The sequence below is a fragment of the Manacus vitellinus genome, unplaced genomic scaffold (assembly GCF_001715985.3).
Source record: "Manacus vitellinus isolate BGI_N305 unplaced genomic scaffold, ASM171598v3 scaffold_83_pilon, whole genome shotgun sequence".
In the NCBI taxonomy this organism is placed as follows: Eukaryota; Metazoa; Chordata; class Aves; order Passeriformes; family Pipridae; genus Manacus; species Manacus vitellinus.
Window position 1 is genome coordinate 1,660,689 of NW_021940836.1, and position 13,226 is coordinate 1,673,914.

A 13,226-nucleotide genomic window follows, 5' to 3' on the forward strand; every position below is an offset into this window, starting at 1 on the left:
GAGATGCACTGTGGGGAATCAGTGAGAGGGTTTACACAGTCATGCAGACTTCTTCACAGCAACACCTACCCAAGCATCTTTAAAAGATACTGGAAGTATATAATAGCCAAGTTGAGATGTTCACCTGGATGTTGTCTAGGACCTGAGAACTGAGACCTTTTAAAGCATCAGAGCACTTTTTTTTTAATATATAATTCCATTAGATATCTTCAGAATGTGTCCCAAGTGGTGGTCTCTGTGCTTTGATACTTTAATGGTCTCTGTTTTCCTTTTCTGAATGAGAGATTTTTAACCTCACTGTCATGGAACTGGAAGAGGAGAAAATATTGTGTACCAGCTCCCCATGTCATGCACATGTTAGTGTGAACCTGGAGAGCACTAATTCCCTAAATACCATTCCTCTGAGAAACTAGTTGGTATGGTGTGCCAGCACTGCTTGTTCAAGGAACAGGTAGAATAAGCAGTGGAGGATGGAACCCCATAAAGGGGGGGAAAAAAAAGGAAATCTGGAGCTTTCCCCTTGGCAAAAATTTAAATTCTATTGAAAATACCTGATTTGTTGGATTAAAATTAGGGAGGAAGGGAGGGATTTCTTTAAAATTTTTGTGGAAAATTGTTTTGTCCCAGTACCTTCTCAACCATTGTGTATTGACAGCAGAGATATGTGAGGGAGAAGAGTGGGCATGGCTGAATTTGGATGGATAACGAGTGATGTTAAAAGTCACAAGAATTGTTTCCAAGAAGCAAGAGCTGGACAGTGGCAGTTCCCTCAGCTTCAGGAATGCAAACATGGAGACGAAGAGGAAAAGCTAGGAGGGGGTTAGACAAAAATCTAAGAATTAATGCATTATGATCATAAGATATATTACAGATGGACCTCCAAGACTAAAAATGTGAGGCTCCCATTTCAGTTATTCCTTCTTTTCACTATTTGCTCTTCTCTGTCTCTGTTTTGTGTTTTGTTTTTTTTACCTGTGCTTCATGTAGTTTCTCTGTGGCTATGCATCCAGCACATTTGGCCAGTCGCCCACACCCACACCAAAGGTAAACCGAATACATGAGTTCTTCTGTTGTATATTCACCTCTCTTTGGCAAGGATTGTGCTTTGCTGCTGTTGGTTTATTCCTCTTCCTGCACTATCTATAGAGGATCCATTTCAAGTGACCAATGTGTTGGAGAGCATTTTTATACCTTGTTGAATAGATATGGGTGTATGATGTGTCATTTATTTCTAGGATTTAACTCAGAAGAGCTTTTTAATGATGGGAATTTGGTTTGGATAAAATCAGAACCAGGCTGAGCCAAACTTTTGAGGATTTTTTTTTCTGATATTTGAATAATTTTAATTAACTTCAGATGGATCATCTGTGGGATTTGGCTGTTGTTTAGCATGGTGCCACCATTGGCTTCAGTGGGACATTATTCTTCCATGCAACTGCAAATCAGTCCTTGTTTTGTACCTTTGGAGGCAAGAAGATGACAGTTCATGTGTGGAGAGAGACTCTTGGATTGCATTTCTGGTTACTTGGAAATGCAGTCATTCTTGAGGAGGGTTAGTTCTTGTTTCAGGTGAGATCTCACATCCAAGTCTTCAAAGACACAGATAATACGGAATTTTGTCATGATCATCAAAACAGGCTTTTGGCACCTTTGTTAGGTCTTTCCTGTTGCATCTCCTCTGCTGACTGGTTCTGATAGCTTCCCAAACCTTGCTTGCTAGGTATTTGGCCATAAGTAGCATGTTGTGTGCTAAAGCTTTTGTGATATAAGCTTTGTGACCCTGCTCACATTTCCACAGCAACCCCTTGATAACCAGAGGATTATGTTGGAGATAGACCTGACTTTCAAAATTCAGATCCTTGCATGGGGCTGAATTTCATCCCTTCTTACCTCTGCAGTGTCTCAGATGTTTGGACTTGGAATTCCAGTGAGGAGGATATGACCCAAAATGACACAAAGCCATCCTTTCCAGAGGTGGACTCCTTCCCCTCTGTATCATAATTAAAACTGTTTGGATTGGAACATATCATTTGACCTTACTCTAGAGTTGTAGCAATGCCCCACACACAAAAAAAAGTCCTTCCTGAGTCAGGATACAAGAGAGTTGGAGATGGACTTTGGATAAGAGCGTGGAGTGATAGGACAATGGGGAGTGACTTTGAGCTGAAAGAGGGTAGCTTTAGACTAGATATTAGAAAGAAATTCTTTACTGTGAGGGTGGTAAATCACTGGCACAGGTTTCCCAGAGAAGCTGCGGCTACCTCATCCCTGGAAGTGTTCAAGGCCAAGGTAAATGGGGCTCTGAGCAACCTGGTCTAGTGGAAAGGGTCTCTGCTCATGGCAGAGGTTTGGAGCTACATGATCCTTAAGTCCCTTCCAACCCAAACCATTCTATGATTCTGTGATTGTATGAGATTAAATCCAGGAGAGAATTGTGAAAAATCTGTCAGAAATATTTAGGCCATTTTTTCCTCTGAAAACATCAACAGGAGATACAGAGAAATGGGAGACATTATACTGATGATTTCTATGAGTTTTGTTTTTGTCATAGTTGTTCTTATAACAAAACCTCATGTTTTCTAAGTTTTCTAGTGAATATGTTCATATGTGATAGGCACTGAGGTAAGGGTGGAACAGTCAAGACAAAAATATTTTTCATATATATATATGTGTGTGCACATCAGTAAGCTTTATAAAAATGGGGGTGTAGTTCAAAATAGTGATACTTGGCCCACATCAACTTTGCACCTGAAGGCACTTTCCAAACTGCACAGCCTTTAGGAGAGAATCTGTCTCTTCACTATAATGTCACTGCATAATCTGCTGTGAGGTGGCCTCAGCTTACAGTTGTCACCTGGAGGCCAAACCAGTGACATTGCATATGAAAACATAACAAACGAAAAGCATTATTTTTCTCAGACTTCAGAAAAACAGGCCGAGAAACAGCATGTCCCATTGACATAGCCCAATTTAGTGACCTTATAATCCTAAAGAGATGGGAGGATGATCCTTTGTCCAGAACCTTTCCCCAAAGTATTGCTGGTGGTACATGCTTTGCTCTTTCCCTAACTCACCTCAAGTATTTCAACTTTCTGCATTTCCACTGAAGCAGGTTGCCATCTCCCTGGCAAACCCTCTGCCGAGCACAGTGTTTCTGGTGCACCATGCAGCCTTCTCCTTCAAGGAGGAGAATGTGCAGAGGGGCATCAAGGAATAACTTCTACCATTTCTGGCTCAGTGACATTTTTCCTTGTACCTGCCATTCTTCTGTTTACTTGGTTTGAATATTACAAAGGAAAAGAACTGGTGATTACCCTGGCTGGCGCTCTGGGTCTGTATTAAGGCCATCCTACCTAACATAACTTGGTGTCCACTTTAATTTGCTGAACCTATAAAGTGCAGATAGGATTAACTGTTTTCTCAGCTCTGGACAGATAACTACCTAAATATGTCCAAGACACCAAAGAAAGGAGTCTGAATAGATCCCTGGAGATTTTACAGCTTCACAGAAATGCTGGGTAATTCCTGATGCTCCCGCTATACCACTGAGGATCTAAGACGCCCATGCTGGAGAAACATCCTATTGTGTCCTGGTGATGTATTCTGCCTTGACTTTTGCCTCGATGTTACTGCAAACAGCCACGTACATGTTGCACCTCCAAAGTTCAGCCTAGCTTGAGGTGGCAGAAAGAAGTGGCACTGAAGCATGTCCAAATGTCACGCTGGTCTGTAGATCTTTCTGAACTCTCTTCTTGATGATGCTTCTCTGTAAATCATCTAATTCTCTTCTTTTTCTTCTTTTTTTCTTCTGCTTTTTTTTTTCCCTCCTTTGTTGTTGAGCACAGACTGAGTGATACCTCAGTGCTCCAGTCTGGGCTCCAGCACTTGTGAATCCTGCTCATCCTTCCCCATGACACATAGCTCTCATCCTCCCTTGTGATAGGCTCTGTGTGGACACCAGTGGAGAGATGGTCTGAGTCCCAAAGACATCACAGTCTCAAAGTTTGAAAGCTAAGATGTGCCTGGGCAGAAGAAAAGCAGAATGTATCAGCCCTTTCTCCTTCAGGCTATGGAGACTGGGTCTGGTTTTAACTAAAAAATGCTCCTCCTCTGCAGTAAATCCTGCATTTTCAGTGCCTTTCTGGGCTGTGTTGACAGGGTGCTCCACTTCTTTTTTTGGGGTCATTTTGTTGGAAAAAGGGAAGAGATGTGATCCTCCCACACTGGTGTTGAGATGAGGTGGAAGGCACCACAGTGACTTGAGTGGTGTCACCCATCCCTGAAGGCTGAAGCTGATGCAAAGCACTTACCAGACTATTCATTGTGTATCTGAGAGCCCACATAGTGCCATTAGGGCTGGTGCCCACCATTGGGATGGGTTTGTGCACAAATGTCAGGCCCTGAAAGCAAGTGAATGGGATGATGCAATCTTGGCAGGAGGAGCCCAGACTACTCTATTTGGATAGGAAGACAAGCTGATCTCTGGTCACTGTCCCTTCTCTTCAGCCCATCCCAGCAAAAAGCTCTCAGATGTAAGGATGGAGACAGCACCACTGCTTTTTACCAGAGCTGGATGCATGCAGGGAAGAAATGCAAGGCATCAGCAACCTAGAGAGGCATGTCTTGCTGTCTGGGAGCAAACCACTCATGCATTCCCCTGTAGATCCCTGTACAAAGCCTTGCTCCCTTCCTACCACCATGGCTGAAAAATGATCTCTCCCAGCCAAGCCCAAATTGACTAAAATCTGGCTAACATGCAGTTGCTTCCAACTTCCAGCCCTGCTCCTGCATCTCTTGCTGCTTCTGACCCCTATGGCTGTCCTTCCACATCTCACAGAGGTGACCCCTTGCGCATAATTAAAAAAGTGATAAGAAAACATTCATCAAAACCTTCCAAACCAACACTCTTGCTGAAACAGCATTTTCCTTAGAAAATCTGTGACAGAATGTGAGCATCAGACTCTACAGTGCTCTGCAGGTAGCAGCTGCATGCATTAGTTACCCTAGATTTGTTAACAGTTTGTCCTTCAGGGGAGGATTTTGCTGGGAGAGATCACTGGTAACCCCCATGCTCTTCTTGACAAGCAGGCCAGGGTTTTGTGGTTGTTTGCATGAGATGAGTTTTCTCTTGTTGGAATTCTATGATGACTTTGTGTTTGTGTTGATTGAGTTTGTCTCAACATCATATAAAACCTGAGCTGTGTAAACTCCCAGCTTATGGCAAAGAGGTTGGACTAGATGGTATTTGTAGTCCCTTCCAACCCAAACAATTCTGTGATTCTCTGAAATTCCTCTGTTTGGGGGGATGGGAATACTATCTGACAGGTTACTAGTACTATAGGATGAAGCACATGTGAAGATTTTAGTAAAGATAGAAACAAAACTCACAATGTTGCAAAACATGGCAGCAAAGCCAATGCAGATGGGGATTTTGTGGCTTGACCACCTGCAAATAAGAGGATGTTTGGAGGAAAAATGTGTTAAAATCCTGCTAGAATCCTCCCTTTGGGAATTCCTGGTCACTAGGTCATGTCACAGGTCATGTCACAGTTCACCCTATTTTTTGTTCAGAGGGAGTTGCATCCTGGTGCCCAGCTCTTCCTTCAACCCACCAGCATTACCTGCTGCCCCACAAAAGCTCCCTGAACACCAGACCCTACAAGACACACAGCACCACTGTGACTGATGTGTAATGAGCTCAGGTAATAGTGACTGACACATAAAATGAGGTAGGCACTTCATTTAGTTTGGAGGTGGTTTAACAAGGTTCTTCCAGAGCAGGGAGAAGGGACTGATGTTTCTCATTTAGAAACACTTGCCCCACAATAGAGATTGGGTTATTAATTTAACCAAGGGAGATAAATCAAGCAAAATACTCAAAATCATCCTAGACCAAATTAGACTATTTGGTCTAGTCTTTTCCAAACACAACTAGAATCTGTGGTAGTACAGACTGAGGAATATAGACCTTAGCAGAAGTTTCTGGACTGTTGCAGAGTCACCCTGCAGCAAGCATACCCCTGGATTGTTGTTTAATGTACATGGGCATCTGGGCCTCACTCCAGGGAGCGGGAAGGTCTCAACCTGATATGGGGAACTGATATGTGACAGAGGGGTTGGCATGACCATGCTACAGGACATGGGGACAGGGAAGCCCAAGCCCAAGCCATTGCTGAGGAGCATCTTTGGGCAGGTGCATTGCCCCAAGCTGCAATACAGAGAATTTTGGTGGCCCAGAAGAGGCTGTTTACTCTCCTGGGCATATCTTCCTCATGGCTCTGCATAGGAAGGACAGGTTTTCCAGTCACACTGGGAGGTTTGAGCAGGAGAAATTAAATTATAGCACTTTTCCTCGCTGCATAGATGCATATGGAGTAGGTTTGCCAGAACCTGACCATTGCAAGTTCTCTGGCTGTGCCCTTCCCCTCTCCTGCCACAACTTTCAATCACCTCTGGCCCCACTCTGCGCTCCAGCCCTGGCTGCCGCAGGAGGTTCCTGAGGACGCAGCCAGAGGGGAAAGGCACTGTTATCCTTTAATTTCCTGAGTCCACTCCGCTGTGGTTTTGCAGGGAGCAGAGACGAGGAAGCGCTCGCCGACACTCAGCAGCCAGTTCAAGCGGTCCCTGGAGCTGTTGATGAGGACTCTCAGCGTGTGCCAGCCCTTTTTTGTCCGCTGCATCAAACCTAATGAGTACAAGAAGCCCATGGTAAGTCCTGCTTTTCTCTTCTTGTTGCTTTTTGTACAGGACTGCTCATGGGGTCGTTCTGCCCTAAAGCTGCCAGCAAAATTCCTTTGGGCATCAGTGGAGTGCATAGAAAACCAACCCACAGCCTGTTCTGCAAGCAAGGGAGTCACCAAATGGTTGGCAAAATCAGGCACTTGCTTTGCAATCCAACAGCACCCCAAAACTTTTTACAGAGGGGAGCTCCTGACCCTGCCTTTCTTCCCTAGTACAATCTCAAGGAATTCACCCTGCAGCCCTTTATCCTATAGGAAACGCCTTTCAACTTCCATAGGGGGTAGGCACCTCCCTGCCAGAGACTTTGGTTGAGCCATAGATTAATTTCTATGGCAGGGTTCAATGTTTTCTAAAAAAAATTCCCCATGGGTGTTTCCCTCAAAATCTTTGCTCCCAGTGTATCTTACTCATTTTAAATCCTGTTTGATTTTTTTTTTATTTCACCGCTTGCAAAAGCAGTTCTAAAAGCAGAAGAAAAAGGAGGCAAAATAGCACAGAGGAAATGTGAGAGAAGTTATTTTACTCCAATTCCCAGTGATATGCTTCAAAAGCAATGAATGCTATGGGGACAAAATTCTAGGAGCAAATGAAAAGGAAGGAGAGGACTGTAAATCCCCCTGACCACAAACTGTTCATGTAGAGGACTCCAAATTTTTCAGCAGAAGGAAGGCAGTAAGACGGGTGCCGCACACCACAATCCCACTCTCAGCACCTTGCAGGATCGGACCCTGATTCTATGAGCAATAACTGTTACCTGCTCACCACTCTTTATAGTGATATTGCTTGGGGAGGAAGAGCTTTATTTAATAAATAAAGCTAATCTAGCCAGAGCTGGAGCTTTATCTAAAGTCAGTGTCCATTAGCAAAGCTCAGCCAAGTGCAAAGAAGCATAAAATACTGAATTTCAGAGCTGTTATGTACAAGCAGTGTTTATTTGAAACTTATTTTTGCTGTTCAGTGAACCTAATATGATGCAGGGCAAAAGGTTTGGTGATTCTCTCAGATCAGTGCTCTTAACCTGCTTTTGGTGAGAGTAAAAAGGCACCTAATAGCATGTTAATGGAATACGTTGGGTTAATATTTAACAGTATGTCTGATCTGAGATTATCGTCTGAGCACAGATCAGAACAAGACCTTCTTTATGAACGTGGGTGATGTTGAGAAATAGATGTACATCTTGAACTGATGTTAATAAATTATTGCCAGTACCCTGACTTTGAGCTGTTTTTACACATGGATGTCTGGAATTCAGTCTGGTATTTTGTATCCTGCATAGGAAGTCTGTATTTCGTCAGTTCTTGCAAATGCTAAGCCAGAAGTCTCTGTTCAACCTATTTGTCTACAAAACTTTCAGTGGACATTAAAACAGCTCCAAGTTTGAAAAATTCAGACAAAGAGAAATTAATTTCCCCATTAAAGAAGTGAGTGGTTGAGCTAACAGAGCTAACAGAGACGGTAGTGCGATATGAAATGTGATTTATTGCTAAATTTATTTTTGACCTTGGTTTAATAATCCAACGGAAAAGAAATCCTAGATAAAGGTACACAGAGCACTGCAGAGTGACTGCAAAGAGAACATTTTCTGGGAGGTCATTTTCTGTCCCTGCCTTTGAAGCAAAACATACTGATAGTGATAGGAAATGGGATACCAGAAGTGAAAGGTCAGTGGAAAGTCCTGACTGTTGGTTACTTTATGTTATTTTAAAACTTCCTTCCAAAATGTGCTTTAGGAGGGAAAAAAAATTGTTTGTGTTGGGATGCTGGCTGGAGTTCTCTGGGTCTGTACATCACCCCAAGCCACTGCTTCTGAGTATTGCTCGTGTTAGTCCAAGAGAAATGTGTGGGATGAATTAGATAGCAAACCATGCAAATAAAGTCAAAACTGTCTTCAGCAGTCTGTACCTTATCAGACCCTTATGCCTGGAGTACATAGTTGCCCACACATACAATGAACTAGCCCTACAAACTCCAGAGGGTTATTTGCAAGCCCACAACTGCTCACATACCCTCACATAGTGCAGATCCTCCTGTCCCAGGATATACAGCTGAGATACAGGGATGGATATCTGAGAGACAGGCACATAGTTACTCTCCTTGCTCATTTCAGGGAGAGCCCAGGTGGCTCACGTTTCAGATGCTGATATCTGTACCTGCACAGACACTCACATCTTAGCTGAAGGGAGGGCAGATGAATAATGCCCTGGCAGTAACTCTTTGGCCCCAGCTGGGATTTACTGTCCCGACTTTTTGTGGCTGCCAGCACCACACCATGTCTGCCTTTAGTTTACATCACTGCCCATTTTCCCAAGGTGATGTTCACCATTGTATTGTGTTCTCCATTTCCCCACTCACTCCGTTGTGTAGGACACATCCAGTTTTGCAAGTGGGAATTAGAGAAATGGGGTGAGTCACAGTCAGCGGTCTACAGGATCAGGCCCAAGACAGCCAACAGTCCTACAACCTTGGGTCTACCATGAGAAGGATTTGGGTGGATGCTTGACTTGCTTGCCCCACACATCTTCAGAGTCCCCACTTTCTTATGGCCAATCCAGGCCAAGATTTGCAGTCAAACCGCAGTGTACTGTAACCTCCCCAGCTGTTTGATCGGGAGCTGTGTGTCCGTCAGCTGAGATACTCAGGGATGATGGAGACCATCCGCATCCGCCGAGCCGGATACCCCATCCGCTACACGTTTGTGGAGTTTGTGGACCGGTACCGGGTGCTCATGCCTGGAGTGAAGCCAGCATACAAACAGGTATGTTACCTTCTTCTGCAGGTAACAAATGCTCTCTGCTGGACTCTCCAGAGATATTTATGGGATGTGCATCCTCTCCAAAAGCAATTATGCAGTATTTGATCCCCAGATGTCACAGAGGTGCTCTGGGCTTTCCAAGTGAAGGAAAAATGGTTACAGGGCTGGCAGGGGCAGCTAGCCATATTCACTCTGTTCCTCTCACTTGTCTTAAATGTGGTGACAGTTAAAGCCCTGGGAACCTCCTTAGCAGAAAACTGCAAGATTTGGGACCAGGAAGGGTCCACACTGGGCTTGGGAGGAGCAATGGGTGAGTCTGATCCTGGGGAATACCAATCCCTTTTCTACCAGGGCGACCTGCGTGGGACATGCCAGCGTATTGCCGAAGCAGTGCTGGGGAAGGATGATGACTGGCAGATTGGCAAGACAAAGATATTCCTGAAGGTGGGTGGTTCTCCACAATTCCCCCTGCTGTTTTGGAGGAACCTGCCTCTGAAGGAGTCTCCTACCATTTCCTTTCCATCACATGACGTGACCCTTTCCCGTGGTCTCTGGGCTGGCAGGTCAGTGGGTAGAATCTGGGTTAAGGCAGAATATTTGGGGCCAGTTTAGGAGCCGAAGGCAGGAGGAAATCCTGACACTGTGCCAGCACTGATGCATTCACAAATCCATACGGACATGAAAGTAGTTCACATACAGTGTACAGCATTTTTCCTCCTGGACTGAACAGCTCAGCCTCATTTCCTGCCTTCACCCAAAAAGGATAGCAGCAGGGGGGATGCCCATGCAGAACCCTGCAGAGAGAGGGACATGAGCACAACAGGCTTGCTTTGCTTTATGCATATCCTTGTGCAACTCAGTGTGTGCCCACAGTCTCTTTTCCTGCATCAGTCCAGCAACACAGAGCAGTCTGATGTTGCAGGTCCCTTGCAGTCCCATTCACATGCATCTTTCCTTACAAACCAATTCCTGTGCTGTAGGGAAGATAACCCTTCTCTCAAGCAAAACTCTCAGAAATAAACCCCGACTGCATAAACCTAAATTCATCCCTAACCCCATTGTCAGCACAGACAGCCCCATCTCTTCCCTAGAATTTGTTCCTACTATTTGCTCTTTCCAGAGCCTGTTATCAAGATCTCGCAGCTGTCAGGGCAGGAAACAGAGAAACTAGGAGGCCCCAGGGGGCTGCATGAGGTTGAGCAAAGCAGGAAACATGGAGCTGCCTGTACTGCACCCAGTGCTCAGTGTGCCATGACCAGGACAGAAAGCTGAATCATACATGGCATGGGAGGAATCAGAATAAAGCCTGGACTGATGCATCTGAAAGTCTCAGGGCAAAGGAAATTCAGTGTTTCAAGGAGCTCTTTTTTTCTTTGGATAAGGAGAAGAAGCGATGGGACGCAGGCAGCTTGGAGTTTGTTTCCAAACCTCTCCAGTGCTTCTAGGAACTGCTCCCATGGCTGAGAGCACTGAGAGGGAGATCTGCACGGGAAGGGCAATGTAATTTGGTTGTTTTCATGCTTTGAAGTATTGCATTTGCAGCTTCTGGATGCCCTGGTTCATTTGGGAATGAAGATGATAGATCACTAGGGTTTATGCTAGGATTTCTCTAGTGAGTAGATGGGGTGATACTTGGGATATAAAATGACCCAAGAGTTAATTTTGAACATGTGCCCTGGAGAAGGGCTTTGTACCACCCCCTCCTGCTACGTGTCAGGCAGTTGGAGAGCTTGAGACATTGGTGCTGTGTTGCTTCCTCCCACAGGACCACCACGACATGCTGCTGGAGATTGAGAGAGACAAGGCTATCACAGACAAAGTCATTCTAATCCAGAAGGTTGTCCGTGGGTATAAAGACAGGTAGGTATGAGCGTCACTGCCAAATGGGAGATGGGTTATGTGGGATGCTTCTTCCCGCGAGTGGCTCCTGGTGGCTGCATCCCTCCTTTGGTGCCCGATAGCCAGAGGGAACCCCTGATGTGTTGACACTCAGGTGCAGCAAGTATTGAAGGAAATCAGTAGAGATACAAGAGGAAAACTGTGTCATCTGCCTCACACCTGGATGGAATAGGATCTTCTGCCCCTATTCAGTGCTGTCTTCAGAGGATCTGGTGTTTGCTATGACAGTGCAGCAGCAGGACTCTGAGCCTGCTAAAGGCAATGCTAAGACTCCAGTCTATGGAGATCCCCACAAAACTGCAGTGGGACCACAGGGTCATCCACTGTGACTGAAGTTGCTCTCCCCAAAGCCTACGGGGTTCAGAGCTCTTCTCTTTGCAAGATATGAGTTGCTCTTGATATGAGCTCTTCTCCCAGTTGCAAGATATGGGAGGAGGACAGGTAGCCCATGGGGAGCTCACGGCACCATTGTGGATGAAGATGGGGAGCCACAGGCAAGGATAAGCTTCACCCACGGAGGAGGGAGAGTTCTTGGCCCTTTGTGCTTTTGGACTGTCAAACCATGGCTGTGACTCAGGTCGTACTTTGCAGAAAGAACACATACTAAATAACTCATCAATCTTTCACACACTAATCTTAGCCTGACCCCCAAGCCCTTCCAACACAATGGTCTTCAAGGTGTGTCTGCAGGTAGAATCAGATCAACCTAAGAAGGATTGGAAGAGCAGATAGGGGCAGCAGGGTGGTGTTGATGAAGTTTGCTCTTGATCATTTGGGTGAGATTGAATCCATTCTCAGATGCTAGATTGAAGTCAGAAGGACATATAGCAAAGAGATTTCAGATGTGAGAAGAGGGTGCAGGGCTGGGGGAAGGAGGGGACCATTCTCAGCATCTCCTGCTTCCCATTCCCATAACCTGGCAGAATCTGCCTGCAGAGACCTATCAGAGGAAGCTCCTACAGATGTTTTTATGAAAGCAAGACGAACTGGGGAAGGAGACATTTTCAGGCCAAAATGCAGCGCTTACTCCACCTGGATGCTCAGGTTCAAATCTGCAAGAAATGAGGCCCAGGAGATGATGATGATGATAACTGGTGGCCAAACCACAGAGGCAAGTGATTAAAATGCCTTTGCAGGTCCAATTTCCTGAAAGTGAGAAATTCAGTCCTGATGATTCAGAGATACTGGCGTGGACATAACTGCAGGAAGAACTACGGCGCTGTAAGTACGGGGGTGCTTCCTCACACCTCTGCCTTCCTACCTCTTTCAGCTGGGACATACGTAAGAGTTTCCTGGTTCAAAATGTCCCATTGAATGTAGGAAGTGGGGAGGTTGGCCTTTATCAGTTGGAGTGATGAATGGAAGTTTGCTCTTTATGCTTTGCCTTCTCGTTGGAGAGAGCACCTGACAACCTTCTAGCTGTCCTTTTCCCCATGAGTTAGATGCCCATTGCACCAGCTGGTCACTTGAAGTTTTATAAGTCTTCCCCTAGTTTCCAGATGACTGAAAACTCAAGAGCAGCTTGTTCTAAAAAAAAAACTCCATCTCCAAGTGGGAACATATTGAGTTTGTCCCTAACCCAATAGTCCTCTTCTCTTCCTGTCCCAGGTGGCTCTGACCCAACAGCAAGTCATTTGCAAAGTGAGTTGGGATCTAAAGGATCTCAAAATCATCCTCCAAGCGTGCAACTTGATAGGAATAGCCACTTCCAGGTTGGTCAGGATGCTGCCTCCTGCCATGAAACAGCACCTTGACTGTCAGGCAGGAGGTTTGCAGATGCCGGACCTCCATGGGAGCAACCCTTATGGCTTGTGGCTGTCTTGAGATGACCAAC

At 45.3% G+C, this 13,226-nt stretch overlaps 1 protein-coding gene across 1 annotated transcript in view; it reads left to right on the forward strand.

Annotated features, from left to right (window-relative positions):
- MYO7A (myosin VIIA) overlaps nt 1–13,226 on the forward strand; it is a 102,887-nt gene that overhangs the window by 59,339 nt on the left and 30,322 nt on the right. Inside the window, exons 16-21 of the mRNA XM_018085609.2 lie at nt 988–1,044; nt 6,571–6,708; nt 9,338–9,496; nt 9,845–9,937; nt 11,259–11,353; nt 12,529–12,613. Of these exons, the coding sequence (XP_017941098.1) occupies nt 988–1,044; nt 6,571–6,708; nt 9,338–9,496; nt 9,845–9,937; nt 11,259–11,353; nt 12,529–12,613 (627 nt within the window). The remainder of the gene's footprint in view (nt 1–987; nt 1,045–6,570; nt 6,709–9,337; nt 9,497–9,844; nt 9,938–11,258; nt 11,354–12,528; nt 12,614–13,226) is intronic.